A 25,602-nucleotide genomic window follows, 5' to 3' on the forward strand; every position below is an offset into this window, starting at 1 on the left:
TAAAACAAACACTAAATTGTTTTATTTAAAAGGCAATAAGTTCACAATCAATTTTACACTATATATACATCATGTCTGTCATGTTTACAGTCGTTGAATAATACATTACACTATATGTACATAACCAATATTCAGAAAATCAAATATCACTGGTATGAAATATATCAGGAGATTTGGTTCTCTGGTCAAATATACAGCACCCGATTACCTGAGGAACCATGTGTGGTTAAGCGAAGGGTTCAGTGTTCACAGAAGTTTAGTTTTGATGATATTTTAAGGCGAGTTTATGGTCCCTTTGCTACTCTTTTAAGCAAATTATAAAACTGGAAGAAGCTGCTCCTAGTTCAGCATAGCGTAAATTCCCTTCTTAACTACCACTGTTTCTCATGGCAGCATAGTCCAGTGTTAGTTCAGCCTTTATACCAAGCTACAAATGAAAGGATTATTAGGGCAGAACAGAAGAGGCATTGGTTGAAAGAGGAATTAATTTGCTCATAATTTATTACTTCATATTGCTCTCAAAAAAGTCAAGAAAGTTGGAGATGTCTGTGTAGACAGTATACAGTTCTGGGTTGCAGTCAAGAGAGTCATACCCGAAACTGACCAATCCCAGGAGCTTCCATTCATGCATTGGGTATGGTAACAGTGAAGAAGCAAGGTCAGGAGAAGAAGTAGGTGGTGCAATCAAGACCCCACCAGTCTCAGCTGGACAAATGTTAGAGGGACTAACGCCAGGACCAAGGCGCCCACACAACATGTTCTCAGAAACACTGATGGGAAGGCCATATTGGGCATACTGTTGCTCACAGTGCACCACATCACCCAGCATCACTGTGCCCACACGTGCCCTCTCGCTCTCCCCAGCACTGACGTCAGGAATGAGGGACCAGCCCGTCACTATGGCTTGTTTGGGGAGAGTCTCTTTCTCTGCATTGTGGGGGGTTGGGAGGCAGATGGGCAGGATATGTTCAGCAATACGAGCTTTATCCAGCAGTTTGAGGATAGCCAGGTCAGAGTCTAGTACTAGAGGGTCATAATTAGGGTGTACAGTGATCGAGGACACCTAGGAAATTAAAGATAAATTAAAGATAAATAAAAAAAAGAAACTTTTAGAAACCAAAATGTTAAACAACAGTACAACAGACTAACAGCAATCACACAGACTATTTTTTACAGCGCTATTGTTTTTACATTTGCATTAACATTTAAGGATTTATTTCCTTTACATTTTTTCCCATCTAATCTTGTATATCATACATTTTGAAATATATGTAAAATTTTTAGAACCAGACACAAAAGCCCCTCCAAATTCTTGGGACAATGCAATGCTTTATTACTTTCTCAATGCAATTAAGAAAGTAATAAAGTAAAAAATTTTTTCAAGGTCAATAACAGTACCCATTTTCACCCCATCCCACAAACTCTTAGTGTATTTCTCACCCTGAGGTGCTGCAAGCCCTTAGTCTGGTGCAGGTCACTGCGGTAATGTTTTCCCAGCACCACCCGTATTTTCGACACGTCCAGTGGATAGACTTTCCCAAGATCAGTGACGCAGTGGGCAGCCACCACTATGCTGCGCTGGTTAAGCAGAGCTCCACTACAAACCAGCTGCCAGTTCTCTAAAGATATATCATCTTCCTTAAACATCAGCCCTTCGTCTTTCTCCAGGCTAGTCGCTTTCCCTATTTTTTCTCCATGATCTTGGCCAGACCTTCGGTAGATAGCAACCAACCACGGCCAGTGAGAGTCTGCTGGATGCTGTGGATCAAAGTTTGGCAACTTGCCACATACTGGCATACAGCGAGTGCAAAAAAAAGAAATATTTAATTAGGACAGAGGAATGAATTACAGGTGAAAAATTAGTAGTCATGCAATAAACGCTTTTATGTAGGTGAGCTAACTTGCTCTTTGCCCAAAGGTCTCTGTCTGTTTCTCTTTTCCTGTGTTTTCCCATATGTGTGGGCTTTACTAAAGGGATGGGTGTGTGTCATGTTTTGCTTGCATATGACGTTCCCTCAAAGGGTTTCATGTCCTGTAAGTTTTCCTATTTTTCTATTTTTTCCAGTCAGCAAAAGGTTTGGCTCTTATGTTCAGATTTTTATAGTTGTTCATTATTCAATAACATTTAAACATTAAAATATCTAGAAACATACTAAATAAACAATGTGTTGAGTGTACATTTAGCCAAGAGTCATTCCTGTGTTTTGAATTATATCCTGCTCCCTTACCTGGTGAACAGGAGACATGGCGTCCACTCCATTTGCCTGTCTTAAGGCAGGTTCTTCGGGTGCTGCCAGTGTGGTGGTAGTAGGGTGAGGTGCACCCATATTCAATGTGTGTGTAAAGGTGGTGGAAACCCTGTGAAAGTGGAGGCAAAGTTGGGGGTCCTTTAGTTGGACTCACTGGACTGAAGAGTTTTGTCAAGCCTGAGGCAGAGTAAAACTTATGCACGGGTGTTTTTCTGCAAAAAAAAAAAAAAAAAAAAAATCATTTTCAGACTTTCTTCTTACATAGCTAACTACATTTATTAATGAGGGATGTGCTTAATTAATGGAGGTCTATGAATGAAATGTAACTGTACTGATCATCACTCAAAGAATCATTGGCTAAATTTACTACATAGTTATGTTAAAAGCATATCTTTACAAATGATTAGCATGTGAATGGGAAATAAATGAAGAAAAACAAAAACAAAATGATCTTAAAATCATGGGCCACCCTCAAAGCCCACAGAATAGAGAATGCTTTGTGTTATGAGTTCTACAGAAGTTAGTTGTCTTCTATAGATGGAGTTGATTCATCCTGGAAGAGACCACACCCATTGTATTGTGGTGACCAGTCAGAACAAGTGAACACAAACCATGGCAACTAAATATCCCACACAGCATAAGAGAGCATGGCTTTTCTTTAAATTCATCATTCTTTAGATCTACATGAGTCAGAGAAAGTCTGAGTTTTTACCTGAATGGGACTTGTGGGGGCAAAACTTTCTGTCTCACCAGTACTGACACTTTGGGCTCCCGGCAGGCTGCACATACAAACACAATAATATGTTATATAATCCTATCTGAGTTGGTTGATATGGCACACAAAAAGTGCTTTGAATTTGCATCAGCAACAGACAGACAGTTATCTCCTCTAAATCTAAGTGGGCCAGGTTTCAATCTGGCAGAAAGGGACAGAGCCAGCTCATACCCCGCACACAGATGGGCTGTATGTCGCTCCAAGTGCCATTAGGCTGGCAGGTCCTGCGAGCACTGCCACTCAGAGCATACGAGTGGTTGCAGGAGAACTCCACCGTCTCTGGATCTTCACCAGATACCCACTCATAAAAGCCATGGTATAGCCGAGGGGGAGGGGGACACTTCCTGCCCTCAGCCTCTGAAAGAATGAGGAAAAACGATGACATGACTGCACATTCAATGTATTTTTTATGTTGTAAGTGATTGAACATGAAAGATTACCAATGATGCTGAGATTTTCCACTCCTTTCTCAATGTGATGACTTTCCATTTCAGCTCTCGGTTCCATATCTGTAGGCTTTTCTTTGATTGGACTCTCTGCGTCTGATCCTGTTGTTTTTTTGTGGTCCACATCTTGCTCTGTCTGCCCAGTCGTAATCTTCTCAGTGTCAGGGATCTGTGTTGGTATAATGGCTCTCACTGTGCTGTTATCTTCATGGGCTTGTGGTTGAATCTTTGGGTTTTCTTTTGGGAGCAATGCCTGCAAGCTTTCCTCTATATCGTTGCTATCTACTGGCTCAGTGTTGTTGCCTGTGCTTGAAGTGTCTATTTTATAAGGGACATTCTCCTCTTTCTCATCTTTTCTCAGGCTAACTATTGTGTACTGTGGGATTTCGGTTGCTGTTTCTCTGTTATCTGTTTCAGTAGCCTTGTGCATGTTGGTCTCTTTAATAGTGCTTTTGTCATCAATTAGCACAATGTCTACAATGTTCATGTCCAAGTCATTAGTTGGGTCTATTACAACTTTTTCTGCACTGTCCAAATCTCCATCTTTGTCCAAGTAGTGAACGATTTTCCCATTGTCTGAGTCTTTTTTCCGTACTTTGTTCATGCTATCTTCAGAATCTTTGTCATTAATTTTGTCCTTGATTCCAACTGTAGGTTTTTCCTTCCCAAAGTCTTTGCCTGGATCCTTCCCTATGCCTTTCTCCACCTCTTGGCTTTTACCACTGTCCATGTCTAATCCAGTCTTGTCTTTCCCACTGATCGTTTTTTCCAGGCTAACTGTTTTGTCTGGAGTCTTCTCTTTCTCTATTACAGTCTTATCAATAAAGTCAGTGTGTTTGTCTTTTCCAATATCTGAACCTTTTATTATGTCCTGTTCTTTATCTGGTAGAGGCATAAGTCCCTCTGAAAGAGATTAAAATATTATTGAGAAAAGGTTACCCTGATATGTCTTTGGCCCATTAACAAGATATAAATCACTAGCATAGGGCTGTATTCAGAGTTCACGTAAACATGTGGGAATTTTATATTTTTTATTCACATTGGTATTGGACTTCAAATGTAACTACAAACTTAATATTACAACTTATATAAATATTATGATTAAATATTACTTAATTATTAGATTTCTTTTTACACAATTAAATTTGTTCTTATGTTATTTTTGATAGAGTGTGAATCATTATTATATAAGTCTGGCCCATATTCTATACTCACTTTATGTCACACAGAAAAGGATGTAAATATAAAACAATGCAGTAAATTACATTTAAAGCCAATATATTGAATATATAAATGTGACCCTAGTCATTATGTGATCATACAACCGATTGCAGTGCAGATTCAACACCGGTGGAAAGGACAATGGGGGAAACAGCTACTTAAATGTTGTCACTGTTTGTTAGTAATCTTGAGAATATATATATTTTTTCATTGATAAACTATGCTTTAAAAATCTGTAGGTGTCATATGCTCTTTCTTTACACTACAAGAGTACACTGAATTAATAAACAAATATTTGTATTATCTTTTAAACACAGCAAAAAAAGGCCTTCATTCAAGCTTAAGGGACTGTGAAAACCATATTTTTAAAACAAACCTCATTTTGGATTAATGTATTAATTATATGCAGGACTATTAATGCAACAATTGACCTGTATTTATTTTTTTTAATATGTATAATGTTTGAAAGTAAAACATTCTTACATTTGTAGCCAAGTCTGATAACAGCCCATAAAGACCAATAAAATTAAAGATAAAATGTTTAAGCCCTTTAAATACATAAACATCCTGCATTGATTGTAGTCTCTTACATTACTGGCCTGACATCATAACAAGAGTAATAAACTAACTATAACATTTTATTGTTCTATGTTGTAAATGTGACATATTAAACCAATTATTAACCTATTAGTTTTAGTCTATGAAGAAATTGTACCTTTGACACAGGTGGGTGCTGTTCCACTCCATGTGTTGTTGCCCAAGCAGGTTCTTTGAGGATTTCCAACCAGTGTGTATGGTCTAAAGCAGAGATACTGCAGTGCAATGAGCACATCATTCGGACCGTAGACAAGGAAATGGTCTCCATGTGCTGGTTTAGGAGGGATTCCACAGATCTTTTCAGGCACTTCAAATAACAGATATAAAAACACACATGATTATAAAAAAACAAGTACAAAAAAGTCTCCTTGCCTGTAATCAAAGAAAATCAAAAGTCAGTATAAAGTTAAATGTTATCACACTTGCTAAATACACATTCTCTACAACTTGTTGTACAATGTAATAAGATACCAAATGAATGGACCAGCTCTGATTTTTCATTTATTAGTGCATACTCTATATTTTCACCATGTATACGATTTGCCATAATTATACATCCAGTAGTTTCTGCATTGTGTTCTGTCCTACCAGCTGCTTACCGCAATATGGCAGTGGTGTGCTCCATGAGCCATCCAGCAGACAGGTGGCCATATGGAAACCTTTAAGCGTGAAACCAAGATCACAGCGAAATACAGCCTGACCACCAACCCTCACGTCCAAACTCTCTACAGTACCATGGTCTGGTGGTGCAGGCTTCTTACACTCCAACACTGTGAGATGAGACACATATCTTCAGTCACCATTATATATCATAATATATGAAAGGTGAGTTATCTTGCCAGACAACTTGTGCATATAGAAATAAATAAATAATGATGATAAACAAACAATGAGATCCCAAAATGTCAAAGGTTTGAGCTTGCAGAAAACTAATTTTGTGAGAAATGAGAAAAGTCGTGAACTCTTGATCAAAACATCCTGTTTCTCTGGAAACTGTGTGCAGAGCAACTACTGAATAAACAGGAGTCTCTTGTCATTTTCATGCTTTCATACAGTTCATCGAACTTTGCTTTTTGATTTAGACATTACTTTCTGGTATGTATTTCCCTTTTTTCAGTCACGATAAAGAGATTACATTGAAAATTACCAAATGCCTTCTTTGGCCTACCATAACTCAATTGCATAAATATATATTCATTTCTGGTTAATAAATTGCTCAGTTAAGCAGTGCAGCTTGGCTGTGTCTCAGTTCTGATCAGCCTACACTTGTGACCTGCATGTGCAGAGAAAACAACACACACTGGATTTTCAATCATCTGTTCAGCCTTCAGCCTGGTCAGAATGTTCTCTGGTGAGTTTTCTATTAGCGGAACATCATTTTTTATAATGAACTCCCCCCTGTCATTGTGTGTGTGTGTGTGTGTGTGTGTGTGTGTGTGTGTGTGTGTGTTTGTTGTGTGTGTGTGTGTGTGTGTGTGTGTGTGTGTGTGTGTGTGTGCGTGTGTGTGTGTGTGTGTGTGTGTGTGTGTGTGTGTGTGTGTGTGTAAGAAAGAAAGACTTCTACAAATGCTTATAAATCACACCTTTCAAACTTTAAAGGCCAAAAACACCATGTTATGTTCTTATAATTCCTTTCATGGCTCACACAAATCAAAACTACAATTTGGTTACTGAATGTTTAATAAAGGTATAATTGTTTAACTGAGTCCTTAGCTAACAAAAACTGATGATGACTAAGATTTCATGATAATTACAGTATGACACAAATATTTCATTTGGAAAGCATTGAGAAGTTGTGAAGAATGAGGACAGAAACAGCTGTATTCTGCAGGGATAATTCAATCTTTAATGTGCGGTTATTGTGGCTTTATAAGAGAATGAGATTTACAGGATGGAATGAAATTAGGTAATTCCTACAACAATGCTTTAGCCATCTAAACAAACATAATCTGTAGAGATAAATAACTGTAATACTGGCTCCTGATCAAAGTAGTTATTTTGCCATGCTTTTTTTGTACCTCGACACTTGTTCCAGATGTAATATTTAATCCTAACATTTACAGCATAAATGGAGACCTCCCTTAGTTCAGCTCACTCTCTCCATGATCTTCTCTTTCCTTCTTCTCATCCTTTCAATTGAGGAAAAATGCAATTGGATATCCAGTTTGGAAAGTGCATAAGCCAGGCCAGCCAGAAAATAACCCACCCTTGAAATGCTCTGCAAAGTTGCTGTTGTGGTGAGGTGATAAAATGAAAGTCATCCTAACCACAGTACACAGTCCAAATCCAAACCCAAACCCAGCCACGACCTGAACAATAGCCTTAAGACCTTCCTTCTCACCCTCCAAACAATGCAGGCACTGATTTCCAGAAATGTTCAGAGCTGCATATTTACTTGATATGCAGCAAGTCAAATCTGATTGTGTCTGTGAAATCATGTAAATGTGTATGCCTTCACATAATGTCAAATTTGTAATAGTCACATGCTTGACCTGAATCATAGCCAAACCAGACATCATGAAGCTTTTCTACAGTGAGGATGCTATTGAAGCACAAGTTTAAACCCATATGTTTTCCAGACAGCAGTGTAGTTTTAAAATGGTGCTTGATGTTTAACCGGTTGTTTAGTGCACTGTATATTTCTCATGAGAAATGAAGATATATGTATGTAGTCACAAAGTGGTATGTAATTCGTACTACAGCTTTTTACGAGGACAGAAAAAGTTGGCTCATATTAAAGAAACAGTGTGTTTCACTATTAGCTTTACAGCATCACATTTGGGCAAGAAAATGAACCCACCATGCCCAAAATAAGGTTGGGGGGGGGGGGGGGGGGTATGGGCAGAAACATTTTCATTGGCCATTCAGAATTCACAGGAGCTGTGGGTATTGTAATAGCAAGGAAATGGAAACATGTGGTGGCATTCAAACACACTACCATAGGAGAGAGATGGAAGGAGAGGAAAGTTTTAGGAGAAGTTTGAAGATGGTCCACAAAAGTCACAGTGGCTTTTTTATTGGCTCACACAAAAACACATTGTGTACACAAGGTACACTGATGCAAAGGCAATTTACTATTGATCTTTAATTTTCTACTGCAATGTAACATATATAAAAGATCAATGAAAATTATATATAAAGTTGGTTGACCACATCCGGTGTCTTTATGGTAAAATTTTTGCAATATAGTCAGCATTATTGCTAAAGACCAGAAGACCTAAATCTTTATGAATCTTATTAACTGTTCACTGTCAGATCATGAAGACGCGAGTCAATGAGTGTTTTATTAAAGGCAGGTGAAATTGGATGGTAAAGACTCAATTCACAATGAAACAAAAATTTGTGCTGTGCCACAAGTGAGTAATTAGAGTGATAAACATTTTGGCTTTTAACAATCATCCCAAATTGTTCCAATAAAATAAATGAATTCTTTTCCCACTTCATTAAACCTTATTAAACCCATAATAAACATTTAGGTTTACCTATTCTGAGGTTAAATAAAATAAGACCAGTAATTTTTATTTTTTTTTTACAAACAGACTACTACTGTGGTATACATTCTATATATATTTATAGATCGGTATGTATATGTTTGGTCGCAACATTATGACAATTATAATAAAATGTCTGTTAATTAGGATTTGAATGTCTGTTAAAAAGGGTAATAAAAAAAACACACAGACACACACACACTATATATATCAAAGTTCAAGTTCAAGTTCAAGTTCAAGTTCAAGTGAGTTTTTAGGAAGACTTATCCATTGTCTTCTGTTTCACTGGGTTATAAATATCAGGTAAAATAGCGGCCAAATTCCACTTAGTCATTCATCAACAAAGAGAATATTAGAGAATACATAAATGAAATGACACAACTGTCTGTTAACTGCCATAAATCAGAACATGACTATAACATCTGCTACATGCCTGAAGATGTCTGTATCCACAGTTTGGGCAAGAGAAGCTATAATAAGCCACAGAAAACTATGCAAGTGTATTTTGCCCTAACATACAGTGAATTCGATGGTTAGAGAGGCAATCTTTTTTTGAGCTTCATTGTTAGAGATTTGCAGACGTTAGAAGCATTTTGGGGTAAACAATTAGATGCTACTTCCATGCCAACAAACAATTTGGAAGGCATGCCAGAAGAAACAAAAAACATAAGTGCGCTGGGTTATCTAAACACTACTGGAACAAGGTTCAATAGTCAGATTTAGAAAATGACACTCAAGGAGCATTGGAATATTAAAAAAAGAATCACTCATTTTAAGTGTAGTGAAAGATCTGTATTTGTGTCATGAAGCTTATTTGTCTGTCTCTGGTTCATGTTTAAATCTTCCAGCGGGACAATGATTTCAAACAATATGTAGATTTACAGGAACATGCATAATTGATCTCAATATCAAGATTTTGTCTTCCTTGTTTTTTGATCTAAACACTCAACACTGAAAACCTCCCAGGTAATCTGAAAAGTAGATTCTACAGGAAGGAACCTCTGACTGTGGCGTGTATTAGTTAGTACAATTTCTACCTAACATAATTGCCGTAACTTTTAAGCGCACCCATATATAAGCCACTGAATTTGACAAAGATTTTTATTTTAAACATAAATTAAGCTGCACCTCACCTGTCTATAAGCCGCAGGTGTCTACACTGAAATTAATGAACTTTACACAGGCTTTAATGAAAGACAGTGTCTGTTACACGGTGTAACGGGTGAAATATGTTGTGGCTCCTTTAAGAGCAGAGCGGCATTTTGGGAATAGCATGCCGCCGCATTTTTTCCGGTATTACTGCATGTGTGCAAGACCGAGGAATATGTCCTTATTATTTTCTGATGCTCATTTCTAAGTTTCTTTGACTAACCCGTAACGCTGTTGCCAAGAAAAATAAAAAAGCACGAGTTTTGGAAACCTGTCTGTGCTTTCTGATTTCTGTTGCAACTGGAGTTTTAGTGAGCTCTCCCTTCACCCAGACTCAACGCGTTACAACGACTTGTATCTAAACAGTAGCCTACCAAGAAAGTCATTGTTCACTGTCTTCCTTATTCCTTTCACAACTATTTCTCTCCGGAGTTTTTCTTTTGGCATCGTCATGCGGCACCCGTGAAAGTTTTTTCTCCCGATGCCGTGCAGCTCAGAACACAGGTGAGGTGCGTTTTTTTCGTTTCCGTTCGGAAATGTTATTGGTCTAATGTTATGTCGCTCAGTTTTTTGGCTTGAAGTTTGTGAAACCGGGAAAAACCCAGGAAAAATCCATAAATTAGCCACTTCGTTGTTTAAGCCGCAGGGTTCAAAGCGTGGAAAAAAAGTAGCGGCTTATAGTCCGGAAAATACGGTAAATTGGTTATGGCCAAACTAATACATACAACATCTACCTACATGACAAGTAAAATATATAAGCATACATATACTAAGGATTAAATTCCACTTAATACTTCTTTCATGATTTTTCTTTATCCTTCTTTCCCAAGAACACCATAATTCTGGAGATCACATTATCTATAGAGGTAATGTTTGGGTCACTTACCTTGTTCACATCTCCTGCCTGTGTAACCAGCCAGACAAGCACAATGATAGGAGTGAGAAGAGTCCAATATACACGTACCATCATGCAGACAGGGGAAGGAGGTGCACGCTGCACAGTTTTTTAATTGTAAAGGAAAGTAAAACCACAAATACACATGGATTAGATTTTTTAATTATGTTTAGAAATGAAATTATTTTTGTAAAACGTTTTGTTGCTTTAGCTGATATATATATATTGTATAACTCTGTATAATAATATTGTGCACTAATTCTAGTTTCTTTTTTATACCCCTGCCATTGTTGTGTATGTTTTTAAGTTTAATGATAATAAATGCACTCGTGAGTGTGAGGCGGAGACTAAACAAACCCCTTATATACCCCCCATATATATATATATATATATATATATATATATATATATATATATATATATATATATATATATATAGAAACCACACTGTACAAGCTTAAGTGTATTGCAATTACACTTTGTCTTACCTGAGTTCTCCTGAAAGATAGCAAACAAGCCATCAAAGTTTTTGTAGCCATCAGAAACAAAAAGTATGTGCAGGAAATTGCCAGTGCTATAGATTGGAGGAGGCCGTTCATTTCCACAGAATCGTCCGATCACTCGAGAGTTTATACTTTCACCATCTCTGACTTCTACATAGTCATAGCGACAACTATGGTCAAATTCCAGACTCAGCATCATAAACCTGTCTCGGAGAGAGAGAGAGAGAGAGAGAGAGAGAGAGACATAAAATCAGGCAGTGGTTGTTTAATAAGATCTTAAACTGCATTTAAAAGGCCCTTTCTTTAGAAACCTTGAATTATGTTAAATTGCTGTTGTGTTTAGTCACTTGAATCACAGAGAATCCTACAAGGTCCTTCCTGCAAGTCATTAGTCCATATGAACTCACTTTGGTTCCATGGAAATTGCTGTTTAACTAATTGAAATCAAGCATACCCTGCAATGTTTTCCTGGAGTACTTACACGCTTTTTTCAAAGGCTTGTGTTCTCTCTCTCTTTTTTTTATGTCCTATAAAGGCTAAGATTGAGCTACCATCCTAGTTAGTGTTAAGTGCACCAAGAGCCGTTTCTCATATTTTTTCCAGTTCCGTATTTTATGAGAGGTGAGAATGGTGCATTTTATTTCCATAGTTTCGTAAAAACACTGTCCCAAAGTCACACTAGCCTACATGAGTCTTGAGTTTATGTGTTTTTATACTTTTACCAAATATGTAGGAGACATTAAAGTTGAGAAATGGCTATTAATTCACAATTTCAAGTTGAGATCATGGTTGTACTGAGAACCTGTAATTTTAGTGATGTCAGGGAACAAGGCTACAGTTGTTTCAGTTTGCTGCTAATGGGACAATTGGTCAAAAGTACAACAACTAAAAATGCAATAACCAACAATTTAGCAACTTTGTGTATGATTGTATCCGGAAATGAACCTGCTTGAAAAGAGTTGTGTTTTGAAGTTCAAATATTATTTAGGTACCTCAAAGATAATCTTCCTAATATGATATTAAAGAAATTAGAACAGTTTAACAAAACCATGATCAAGCTTTTGAATAGCTATGTATAGGTCATAGTGAATATAAGCGTAATTAATTCAGTTTAACATCAGATACAAGAGCGTAAAATGTGATACCTATGTGCAACAGTTAAAGTGGAAAGATTTTTTTCTAGAACTTTACATCTGTTTGAGATACACACAAAAGAGAAACATAGTTTATGAAAGCTTTTTGTTTTCTATTTGCAGTTGATATCATTATTTCGGCAGGTAATCTATAATATATGACAATAATTGAATGAATAAAAGCATACCACTCACGAAAAATCTACACACAGGTAGACATCCAAGTGTGATTAAAGTGCACTGACCTTCTTTGCAACTGAATCTGTTACACTCTGTTCTAGGGAGTGGTAAATGAGCCTTCATATGCCGGGTCCTGTTTCAAGTGTTTAATTGCTTTCTGGGCAAGTGGTACTTCCCACTGACTGTCTCTAGCAATACAGAAAAACTCTGTACAAAGAGAGGTCGGTGCTTTAGCCTTCTTGTAATTGGCCTTTTTAAAATCCATATAGATCATTATAGGATGTGGTTGTACACAACTGTCAAGAATTCACCACACATATTTAGAGCACTGTAGAAAACTCAGATTAAAGTATCATTTAAAAGTTGCTAAAGCTACAAGGACACAAGGACATCATGCTTGAATGTCAGACCATAAACAATTTCTGTACTTTGTGAATGATATATGTAGGTGGTCAATATATTATTGTATTATTTTGTCTAAGCAATTACTTTTCTAACGAAAGAATTTCAAGAAAATTGTGTATGTGAGATGGAACTGGATGTACACAAGAATGACTTGGCTTAGAAGCAGACAGGAAAACAGAATAAAAGAGATCATAGTGTAGAGAACAACCTGAAATTACCCTATGCTCTTAACTTGGTTAAAGGAACACAGCTGGGAGAATGACACAATTAGGTCAGAACATTTGAATTTGGTGGACGCTTCTGCAGATGGAATAGTGCTTAAATGCCCAGACATATTTTTCTACTCATTAGTCATTATCGTTGTAGGGATCTGACATAACCAGCCGTGGTAAATGCTCAATGTGCCCAGCCAGCAAGACTTAGCATGCCAGTAGTCATAACTTTCCATTAACCAGAATAATCACTGCCAGAATTACATCATGTAGATAAAAGACCCTGTTTCCATTTACAGGCTGCTCAGTGACTGTTGTGAAATCCATCATTGTTTTGTTGTTCTTGGGAAGGCTTGTCGTGAGTGACATGAAAACCTTTTGGCCTGTGTGTGTATTTATCATGGTGCTGATGTAATAACGAGTCTCATCTTCACAATTGTGGTTTATATTGGACAATTCCAAAAAATAAATAATAAGTAAACACAGCTAAAATTTTATCTTGAAACTGATATCTGTAAAGAATAATCTCATATATAAAAGAAACTCATGTCACAGTAAATTACATGTTAAGTTTGGCTGTATTTCTAACACTAAATGTCTGAGGCTAAATATCAAATTCTGTGCATAAAAAAAATAAAATAATAATCTAATAAATAGTAAATGTTGATTCTCTCTCTCTCTCTCTCTCTCTCTCTCTCTCTCTCTCTCTCTCTCTCTTTCTCTTTCTCTCTATCAAAAGAGGAATTAGGTTAGACACAGGGAACTTGGCCCCATGTCAAAACTAACTGTTGACCTCTGGTCTAAAAAGTCAAAAGAGGGCAAAAGGATCTAATGGTTCTGTGTCTTAATGTAGCACACGCTAAGCACATGAAAAAATTAAAGGCTAAACATTTTTTATAAAGCAAATGTAATTTTTTAATACAGTAAAACCCCGTTGTATGAGCAACCTATAGTACGAGCAAACGGAGACAAGAGCAAACTCGCTCGCAAAATTTTACCCTGTTTCACGAGCAAATTTCGAAGGCACGTCGCATCAGTCGCTTATTTGATGACGCATCATTCGGTTGCTCTCGTTGTTCAGTGCAGCCAAAACTTAATTTATTTTAGTTTTATATTTTTATTTGACTAGAAATCTTGAAAAATCAGTGATGGTGCTGTGAAAACAAAAGTAAATAGAATTACATAGAATTAAATAGAATTACCATTAAAACCAAGGAGGTTATGAGCGTGGTGCGCGTCTCACACTCGCAATCAACCTCTACCACATGAGTAAGTGTTAAATTATGTTTACATTACGGTCATTTGCGGTGTATTTGTTTGTTAAAATAGGCTACAAATACTTTTTAAGTGCAGAAATAAGCGATCGAATGAGGTCTCAGAACGAATTAAATCACTTTTACATTCACACACGAGCAATTTTCAAGAACGAATTATGCTCGTACAACGGGGTTTTACTGTATATTAAAATACATTTACCATTTCAGAGGTTTAGAGATATTGGTTTTCGCTGCCAAAAATATTATTTTAATATTTTGCAGATGCTGAATTTAAGCTCCTGTCAAGCACACACCTTTGCACAAAAATCTAAGTTATTAAACAGAAAGTGGATGAGTTTGAACGAGTCAAATCTTAAAATGAGTGATGCAGAATCTGAGCCAATGCATTTTCCAGTGAATTATTATGCAGGCTTGCATACTGGACAGAGGTCAACACATTACCTGACAAGAAATAACCTATTGATGGCAGTTTATTGAGAGACACAGAGACAGCTTGTGAAGTAATCAAATTTAAAGCATTGTAAAGCTAGAACATCGAACAACATTAAGTCAACATGAACATTAAGTCAACAAAAAGATCCAGACAAATGACTGGAAATTGAAATGATTCAGAAATAGATGTGTTGTTGACAATTGATTTTTAGGATAATTTTTTTTAAGAGCTAAAGCCATTCTGATTTCCTGTAATGGAAATGTCAGTAGCATGTTTCTGTTATTGTTATATATACATGGATTTACAATTATTAAAATAATAATATTTATAATATTATATACGATATAATTATAATTGTTTTAATATATGAAGATATACAGGATAAAGTGAACTTGACAGTCCATATAAAGGCTGTGCATTTATAAGATTGTATCAAGAAACAGAAATGTTTTATACAGGAGCAGTGTGTGTCAGAAGACAGATGCCTACCTGAGTTCTATAGTGAACGGCTGATTAACTTGTAGGGTCCACTCACAGCGGGCATTAGTGGGGTAACTTTCCAAAACCAGATGTCCTTGCCTCTTCCTTATTACACCACCACATGCTACAATGTGTACATATACATATCCATCAATTTATTTATGCAGTAATTCATCATTATTTGCATTTTCATTTGCTAGGTTTGCAGTCAATATGCAATCTTTGTCTTTTAACTGTCAACTGACATAAAGTTTGATTGAAATTGAAAGATATGTGATGGTTGTGAGAAGAACTTACTCAAACAGTCACCACCAGACCACCCAGGTCGGCACTCGGCACAGTATTGGCCCTTGATGAAGAAGTCATCCCTTGGCCCCCATGTCCCGTTATTGCAGCGCTTGCAGTTTTCAAAAATGCTGCAACCTTTGACAAGAGGACAAATCACTCAAAAAAGTCCGTTGTTGATGTTTGACTGTTCAATATTTGTGAAATCACAAAGATTTTTGGTAACTCAGCTTTTCTCCATGCCTTACACTGTAAGGCATGGAGAAAAGCTGAGTTACCAAATAGCTTTGTGATTTCACTAAGAGTTCTATAGTGAAAGGCTGATTAACCTGTAGGGTCCACTCACAGATGACCTTACACTGTAAGGCATGGAGAAAAGCTGAGTTACCAAATAGCTTTGTAGTTAGACTGTCAAAACTGTAAGGCTTACAGGCTTCCCCATGTGTGCAGGCATACATAAGCTGTTAAAGACATTACAATAGAGCTAACTGAGAAGGAACCTCTTTAAATAGACATGCTCACAAAGCTCTGGAGAAATCCTGTCAGTGGGAATGAGGTATACATATGAAGTAAGAAACATTAAAGTGGAAGATACAAAACTGTGTGAACATTATCAGAAGCTCTGTGACTACGTCACTGCTTAGTCAGAGTCCTTACTTTATGAGGCTATTTTTTTTTAAGACTTCTTTCTTAAAATTTTGGCAGTAAAACTGTTGCCTAGGTATGATTCTAACTATGAACATCTGGTATTTGTGAACACACCCACTCATTCTCTTACACACACACACACACACACACACACACACACACACACACACACACACACACACACACACATTAAACTGAAGATTTTTTTCCTTTATACACCCTCCGTGTGTAAAAGACCAAAAACAAGCAGAAACAAAACAAGATCCCATACAGAGCCATCCCAATCAATTTTTCTTTACCTAATGACCCGAAATGTTTTCTTTACCTCCAGTTCCACACGGTCATAACAGTTTAGTTGAGGTTTAACTGCCAAATCAAATATCTTATGAAATACTATAGACATTATTAGACAAAGGGCAATGAAATGAGAATTTTCAGAGATGCACCATTTATGAAGTTCACATAGTGAGGTCCAATGGGGGTTTAGAAGAAGACTCTGGGGTGTAACAAATATCCTGATGTCAAAGGCAGAAAAAGTTATGTGATTTCTTTTATGTATTCATTGTCTCAGTTGTAATGCATTAGCTCAATAAAACATAAAAGTGCTGTGTTGTTAAAAAGTAAATAATGGCAGATTGGGGTGATGTGTGCCAACATAAAGCAGAAGTCTTTTACCACCCGAGTTGATTCAATAGCAGCATGTCCCAAAGCATTTTGTTCTTTTTATATAACAACAATTTCTCAGCAATTTAAACGACAGGTCATACCGCTCATCTATATCCAATATAGTCACATGAAATGCTATGGGATACTGTGGAAGAAGTTAGTTTCCAATTATATCACCCTATCAACATTTTGAATCAGACTAGATTAGATTTTTTTGCAAAGTGTCTGCCATAAAAGTTTCTGTGAATTAGCCCTTACTATAGAATCTGTAATGTAGTAAAACAAATGCAATGATATAAACCCTGTGGTTTGACTTGGAGCCAGAACCACCGTTAGAGCTGGTTGTATAAAAAGTGAAGCAATACCATCTGACCAATTAGGCTAAAGAATTCAACAGCACTGTGGTATAAGTAAAAAACAATTTGGTAAAAATAATCAAAGATGGTGTTCTGTAATGCGGCCTAGTTGTTTATTCCACTATAGCAGCAGGCCATGAAGCTTTAATTTTGCTTCTACAACCGCAATTTGCAATAATTACAATTTTAAGTATTAAAGCCTTAAATCTCATTTCTTTTTATCTATTTATAGTGTGGGAATGTTCACAAAACAAGCTACTTTCTATTATCGCGTTCTTTATAACAGCTATTAACAGTTACCAGCCTCATTTTTTTCTCTTTCTCTTGAAGTTATTAAGACAAAAACACAACTCGTCATGTTTTGCAAAGAACCGCAAAACCGTAAAGCATTCCATCTTGAGAACTTTCTTTGAGTTAGAAAATTACACAGTCACAGTTTTAAAGTTACAGCACATGGAGCCTGCTTCTATAAATGTTGAACAAAAGGTATTCTTTAGAGAAAACAGAAATAATTAATCTGTTGTTATTATTGAAATAACAACCCTTAAAATATGTTAATTCCTGGCTTAAAGTATGTAAAAATACAAGGACGTTTCCTACAATTCGACTTGACTGCTGTCAAGAGCTGCTCTTATATACAAAGGGTATATATATTAAAAAACATGCATTTGTGTGACTCCTGAATATCAAATGTTTGTGTGTGTGTGTGTGTGTGTGTGTGTGTGTGTGTGTGTGTGTGTGTGTGGGTGGGTGGGTGTGTGGGTGGGTGTGTGTATGTGAAGTTACCTGGATGAATGATGCAGGGATCACATTCATGGCGAGCGTTCCTGCAGCATGGAACCGCATATCCCACTTGTGTACCCTGTAGAGGGCATTTACATCGGATCACATCGTATTCGCAGCATCCTCTACACATTACATTCCACTCTGGCCCAGGGCAAAAGTTATAGAGATATCTGTAGTCTAAAAGACAAAATAAATTAATGTGTTAACATTTCTCTATTTAATACATTTGTGAAGATTTGATGAGCTTAAACATTAATGGCACTGGGGTGGAGCTGTTTTTCTACTCACATTGAGACTCCAGGTTTTCCTTACTATTAGACATGTAAGACCGCATGTCAATATTTTAAACATGACATCACTGATGCAAAGCACGTTTCTAGTGTAACCAAACTGTAAACATTGCAGGATTGATTTAGAGCAGGATAATAACTTGTATTTTATGAGTGGCCATTTGAAGTTGGTGATTTATCCCAGAAAGAGACCCATCTGTGTCTATATTAGTTAACAAAATCCAGTGATTTAGGATGTCCTTGTATAATTCCCTTATGCGAGTGACTATAAATGTGTTTATATAAAATATTTGACTGTTTTGACCTGTGTGCATATGTACAAACTCTTTGTGTGCATGTGTGTGTGTGTGTGTGTGTGTGTGTGTGTGTGTGTGTGTGTGTGTGTGTGGGTGTGGGTGTGTGTGTGTGTATGAGTATGTGCAGTTTAACAACCACAAAGTCATAGTTCCTGGGAACACACTTCTCTCTTCCCAGCTTATCATGCATGTCAGGCATTTTTCGAGGAATAACCTCAAAACAAAAAAAAAAAACCCATCTTATTCCAAGAATTGCTTTTCTAATAATTAATTAAATCAAACTTTAATCAAAAAAAAACTTAAAACTCTAAAACTTCTAATCTTTTGGGCCGTGTTCTTTTTTCTGTTTGTCAAAGTAAAACGGGGTATTTCAGTTGCTGAAGCACACGGCCTGCGTTATGTAACCTGGAGTTTAAATGCCCTCAGCTGAAAAGTGGAAACTCAGCCATGGAATGAGAAAACAGAGAAAAACAGAAGCTCTGATTTGCAGTTCACTCAGCTCACTGTTCACGTGCTCCATATCTCTAATGGCAACGTCCTCGTACTTTGTTGTTATTGTTGTTGTGGTACAAACTGTGAAATCTCCTTCTGGCGAACAGACAAATTATGATTCATCACGGCTTATGCTTGTGCAATGTGGCCATTCAGCTGAACTGACTCCATGGTGTCATGTTATTTTTGTGTAAGGGAGAGAAAAGCTAGCCAACTTTAGATACAAACATTGCTAGCAGTCCATCATGACTCAGACGTCAGTAATCACAGTTTTGCAAAGAAATGAAGCACAGGCTATTAAAGAACAAACCGAAACAAAGAGGGGACCCTGCCCATGTTAAAATCATCAAGGGACTTGTAAGGCTTTCACCACATACATTACATCAAATAAAATGTAGACATATATAAAATTTTATTAAAGTCAAAAGAAGTGGTGAAACCCTATATAAACAGAAAGATAGCCTTTAATATATATATATATATATATATATATATATATATATATATATATATATATATATATATATATATATAGTACATTACAGAGAAATCTTTTGACTCCAATTCAGGCATGTTAGGAAGCTGGGTGGGGTGAGCTATATTACCAAAACCCCTGAAGCATAGAGGGTTATGGGCTTAAGTCAGTCTTAACAGTTGCAGCTTAAATTTGTGGGGTCAAACAACAAAGGAAAACAACATGTCGTTATGGGCCACATGTCTTCTGTAATCAGTACAATTCTGTAATAAATAATGATGTAAATAATAGCTCTATAATTTTATGTTAACTAAAAAGCCTAATAAGTATATACTGTATTAAGACCATTCAAATATCATCAGACCTGATATTTACTATGTCTGTTTGCATTTAATATAGTGCAAGTGCTGTGGGGTGTTATGCTTGTGTAATCAAGATGCTTTTTAATGCACACAATGGGTTTGTGTGTCCTTTATAGCCTCTTATGTACAATTTTCTTTACAGAATAACGTTAAGACTTACAAAGTTGAGGACATAAATAAAAAAACCCCCATGCTTTATTGATTGAGCACACTAATCATTCATATAGTATGTTATGACTGCCTTCAGCCATTTATCACATATCAACTGAAGACACTTAAGTCTTTTCTTTTTAAGCCTGTATATCACAACTTACAATATATGTATATCACAACTTACAATATATGTATATCACAACTTACAATATGTGGACAAAAGTTGGTGGACACCTGAGCATAAAATTTGCATGTGTTCTTTGAGCACCCCATTCCACATTTAGTTTCCATTTGCTGTTATAATGACTTCTACTTTTCTAGAAAAATGTTCCACTAGATTTCGAAATGTGTGGATTTGCGCTTATAACGCAAAAAGGCCATTAGTAAGGTCTTGTACTATTCTGTAAAATACTGATGTAGGGTGAGCAGGCCTGGTTTGCAGTCAGCATTCCAATTCATCCCAAACGTGATCAATAGTGTTGAGATCAGAGCTGTATAGCATGCCACTCAAGATCTTCTACTTCGAACCATGTATGCCCTATCTGAATGGAGCATGCTTAGTGTACATGCCGGAGCAGGTTTGGGTCTCCTATTTTATATAAAGGAAAAAGTTAATGCTGCCGCATTCAAAGACATCCTAAATAATGGTTGCCTCCCGTTTTGTGGTAACAGTCTGAGGAAGAACCACATATATTATGGCTGGAAAAGTCAACATATATAACCTATATAACATATGGAACATATGGAACTTCTGATCTTAAAATCATGCATGTTTCTCTGAAACACTACCATCCATTATATGAAAGCAGGTTTACATTTTATAATGTAATGGTTAATATTTAGGCCAGCAGGCACATCTTCATGCAGGCATCTCAACACCTGCAAATTGCATCCAGATTACAGAGTTAAAAACTGCTGCTGTATTTTACAAGCAGAGAGTCTATGTGTGCCTTTGTGCAAATGTGTGTGTGTGTGTGTGTGTGTGTGTGTGTGTGTGTGTGTGTGTGTGTGTGTGTGTGTGTGTATCTAATTAGATATTTTTGGGTAAAAGCATTATTTGACCACATAATGGGCGAAGGGTTTTAGGAAAAAATGGTTGGAAATACTTTGGGGAAAAAACAAACCCCGCAAAAAAAATAAAAATAAAATATTTAATATAGTCGAACATAAATACAGCTTACACAACACTGAGCATTTAAAAAAACATTTTATAGACTTTGTTTACTACATTTTATAGACTTTTTTGGCTTTGGCTCATTGTGTTTCATCCAAGCCTTATATATTTTTTTCTCCTTTTTCTTCCTCTTTTCTCTCTCTCTCTCTCTTTCTCTCTTTCTCTCTCTCTCTCTCTCTCTCTCTCTCTCTCTCTCTCTCTCTCTCTCTCTCGCCACAGTCCATTTCTTTATTATATGCCAAGACAACCTAAATGTTCTCTGTTTTACAGTATGCATTCCAGGTTTTTAGATTCCAGTGCATTCAAGCAAATCTTGCTTTTATCTTTATTGGATTGTATAATTGCTATCTACTTTTTCCTTTCCAGATGTGCACTGCTTAGCTCTGTCCAGCATCTGTAGAAGCATCGGAAAAACAAAAATATCCCTCTAAATAGCTTCCAAACTCACAAAACCAAGAAAGATCCTCTTCCGCTTCACAGGCCAAAGGTCTTCTAAGACACTGCCCAAGTAACTGCCTTCCAGAAGCATTTTCTATATTATACCCAAAGCAACAGCAACTTCTCCCAGTGCCTCTGTACAGACTTGTTCTATGCTCACATGGACAGCTGATTTAAAGACAGCCTGTATGAATTACAGCATGTAGATTTGTGGTTTTAGATCTGTTTTGAAGTGAATGCAGAGTCTGATAGTATCACTGGGAACAAAGGCCTCTGAAATCTCCTCCAGGTTTTTTCAGGACTTGTTAGTTAACTGTGACCCCAGCTAATCTATAAAACCTTTACCCCCCTATAGGCCTGAACTACAGTAGAACGTTGTTCAGTCTGTGTCTGATGGGCTGAGGACTGCTGCAGGAATTTGAACTTGCTTATTCATCACAAAGCTAAAAATACTCCTGTGGTCATCTCCCATTTGCAACATATTAAAACACTGAACAGAATATGCTTTCAAGTTAATCAAGAAAAAGAGTTTAGCAGTGAATTGTATTATATAACTGTATAAAGTATTTAACAGAAACTGGACTTAAATAATGCTGATTCTTTAGAATAATAATTATTTTGCATGAGTATATTGGCATGGTCTAAAGTTAATATGCTTGTTAAGTGTAGACAATAAGGAAGCCACATGCAATGCTTCACTTGACACCGAGACCAAATGTTTGTTTGTAGCTAAGCTCTGATTTTACACTGGAGCCATCCAGGGCATGCAGCTGCCGTCGTCTCATCTCATCTTTTCTCTATTGGTTTGCTGGCTGCTCTCACTGCTCCAATTGTTACAGGATGATTCCCAAAACTAAGCAAGGAACTACAGCTGATGAGGCTAATGTCTGCCAAAACATGAGCAGACAGTCACAGATGGTGCTGAATTCTGGATCTGCAGTTCACAGAGTAAGCTCAATTTGTGGTAACAAAGTGCATACTGTACTTTGCTTATGTCATCAATAATGATTTACCTCCCGCCTTACTAATGTTATAAAAAGTTGGATGATTTAGCGATCCTGAGTGTTGCAATTGTTTAAAATTTTGGAAGAGAGCAGGATTAACTACCAGTAATGCACTAGCTATCTGATAACAGGAGTACTAGTGAGCATAATTTGCCCCTGATCTCACAGGCTTTTATCTGTTTACGGAAAAAGAATAGGGCAGTTCTCCAAGCGTGTTTAACTGCCATGGAAAACTATATGAGTGTTCACCAAGCTCATGCTATCCCTTAAACTCTTGTATCTTAAACAATAAAAAGTGCCTTCAGTATGTTAGTAGTCATTTGTAAATTGGAGAAGAGAATCAAGTAAATTCGGTTAAATCTGGTTGATTTCATATGTTTGGTTTCGGTTGTGGTTCAAAGCATGAGTATTTTAGTTTCATAGAAGCAAGGGTAGAATGTCATAGGGAGAAGATTTAAATTCATTAGAGAAAATGAAAGAAAAAGGAAGAACCTTTGAGAGAAAACAGACAGTCGCTGTGCCAGTGAACTGTATTTGTTTTGACGCAGAGTGTGGAAAAAAAACCGACTGTAGCACTGCACGCTACTCTCTGCTACAGCTGTACTAGTGATTAAATGATGCCTGAGTGATTTAGCAGGCATGGAAAAGGAAAATCCTCAGGGTTTGTGCAAGCACACACACACACACACACACACACACACACACACACACACACACACACACACACACACACGTACAAACACTGTTCATTTTAAAACTTAGATATCTCTGGATAAGTAAACGCTTCTGTTTCCAAAGGAAATTGCAAACAAAATGAATGTGTCCACGGTGTCTCCTTCACCAGGTCCTTTATGCATTAACATGTGAGGTAAGGCATAACTTTCAGATGAACTAAACTTTTTTCAAGTGTGTTTTGTTCCACTAAGAATTTTTGTACAATCAATTTCACTTAAAATTCATTTAAAACAATGAAAGATGACCAAACATCTGTACAAAGGTAAGAGTATATAAAATACAATTATACAGAAATAAATAAACTCAAAGAGATCCAAGAAGTAATATATGGTACATAACACAAATATACAGATGAAATTAATTTGTAAATGAATGGTTTATTATTGATTTAAAACTTGTTACAATAGGAGCACACCTGAAGTCAAGCAGGAGCCTTTTTCACAACCTCAATTCTAAAGTTAAGATAGTGGACTTGCCTGGAATGCTACTGTAATAATCCACTGTCCACCATAACTATTGACAATTTTTACTTTATGCAGAATTGACCATGATTAAAAAACAACTTTCAGTCGACATTCAGTTGTCCCTGATTACAAGGTTTAGTTTTATCCCTGAAACAAGTTCTGAAGGAAAATATGTTTAGATTACTAAAGGAGGTTCTGTTCTGAGACTGTAACACAAATGCATTTTCCAGACTTGATCTCACCCAAAAAGCTGGAGATGATTCATGATCTTGATGAGGCATCATTGTTGAGTTCACCTCTAACCTGGTGACTGACTCAGTGCCATTTGCAGCAACTTCTCTCTTATTTTTCCTTCCAGCCAAGTTGCTTAATTCTTGACCCTATTATCACAACTAGTTTTTCTCATTTGAAAGAATGATTATTCAAGACACTAATTGCTTTTTCTTTCACCCGTGTAATTATTTCCAACACATTCTATTCAACTGTTATTGAGTAATAGATTCAGACAGAATCAACAGTCGGATTCATCTTTTGTTTTGTTTTGTTTCACAATCAGCATCGGTATGTAGGGGGAAATTCTTCACATTTTGGCATCTGATACTTTAGTTATCCAAAACACAAACATGCTTTGGGTGACCACAAGAGAACTCAATGCCTAATAACAACTAACACAATTTAACAGAGGGGTGATCCCTTCAAAACATGATCAGACTTATGGGGAGTTGCCCAGGATTCCTGAAGAGTGATTTGAGGTGTCTTGTGACTTGATTTCTTTGTTGTTGTTAGGAACATCCTGAACAGTCTTGCATAAATATTTTCCACTGGCTTTCCAATGTGTCCTAACTGTTGAAGTGTGACTAAGAGAAATGATTTAAAGCATGCTGAAGTGCAAAAACAAAGAGAACCACAACAGCAACATTGTCCATACACAAGTTATCTAGAACACAAGTCATACAGACCATTTTAAAGAAAGAAACGAAAATAAAGAGAAAGGAGGTAAAGAAATGTTGCCTTTAAGAGAACAAAAGATCAATGTAGAGATTCTTGTTAAATGTTGGTCATAGAGAGAACTGAAATAGATAGATATGAGACACTTACCATATGGCCATGTCATCCCTGCAGGGACCAGGATTAAGATGAGAAGAAGGATGAAGAGCAGAAAGGTGTGAGGGAGCATGCAGCATTGCCGCTGGCTCTGCCTCTGCAGCCGTGCCGCTGAAGGCATGCTGCTCTCTGGAGCGCTGTTTACTTTCTGAGCTCAGCTGGTTTGACATCACCCCTCACTCTTTCATTCCCTCCCTCTTACACACGCGCTCTCTCTCTCTCTCTCTCCCTCTCTCTCTCTTCCTCTCTCTTCCCCCCGAAAACCGGCACTCTTCACTTTCTTTCTTTGGCACTCACATTCTCATTCTCCTCCTCCAGCTCTGTCTGTCTTTCTATTGTTTGTCTCTCTCCCTCTCACTCTTTCATTTTCACTTTAATATTTTTCCCTTTATTTCTATCTTTAATTTTCTTTCCCTCTGTATCACTGT

The 25,602-nt window shown here is 36.9% G+C and overlaps 1 protein-coding gene across 1 annotated transcript; it reads right to left on the bottom strand.

Annotated features, from left to right (window-relative positions):
* On the bottom strand, positions 1-25,470 carry pamr1b (peptidase domain containing associated with muscle regeneration 1b). Its single transcript, XM_083547559.1, has 14 exons — positions 25,169-25,470; positions 18,188-18,364; positions 15,744-15,869; positions 15,456-15,570; positions 11,312-11,529; positions 10,815-10,922; positions 5,888-6,058; positions 5,407-5,595; positions 3,465-4,373; positions 3,196-3,381; positions 2,962-3,028; positions 2,229-2,461; positions 1,441-1,790; positions 1-1,063 (listed from the first exon to the last, which is right to left on the bottom strand). Exons 1-14 carry the CDS (start codon positions 25,293-25,295, stop codon positions 503-505), a joined length of 3,537 nt encoding a protein of 1,178 aa, XP_083403685.1. The 5' UTR covers positions 25,296-25,470; the 3' UTR covers positions 1-502.
* Positions 25,471-25,602: the final 132 nt, after the last annotated feature.

Source organism: Silurus aristotelis (assembly GCF_946808225.1).
Source record: "Silurus aristotelis genome assembly, chromosome: 7".
Lineage (NCBI taxonomy): Eukaryota > Metazoa > Chordata > Actinopteri > Siluriformes > Siluridae > Silurus > Silurus aristotelis.

Bases quoted from the DNA above. Each gene is read 5' to 3' on its own strand.
- pamr1b (XM_083547559.1), bottom strand. From the start codon at position 25,295: ATGCCTTCAGCGGCACGGCTGCAGAGGCAGAGCCAGCGGCAATGCTGC. The intron at 15,870-18,187 runs GTAACTTCACAT...CTCTTGTCAAAG, and splicing joins TCCCTGCATCATTCATCCAG to GTTGCAGCATTTTTGAAAAC. The intron at 15,571-15,743 runs GTAAGTTCTTCT...TACACATTGTAG, and splicing joins GTCTGGTGGTGACTGTTTGA to CATGTGGTGGTGTAATAAGG.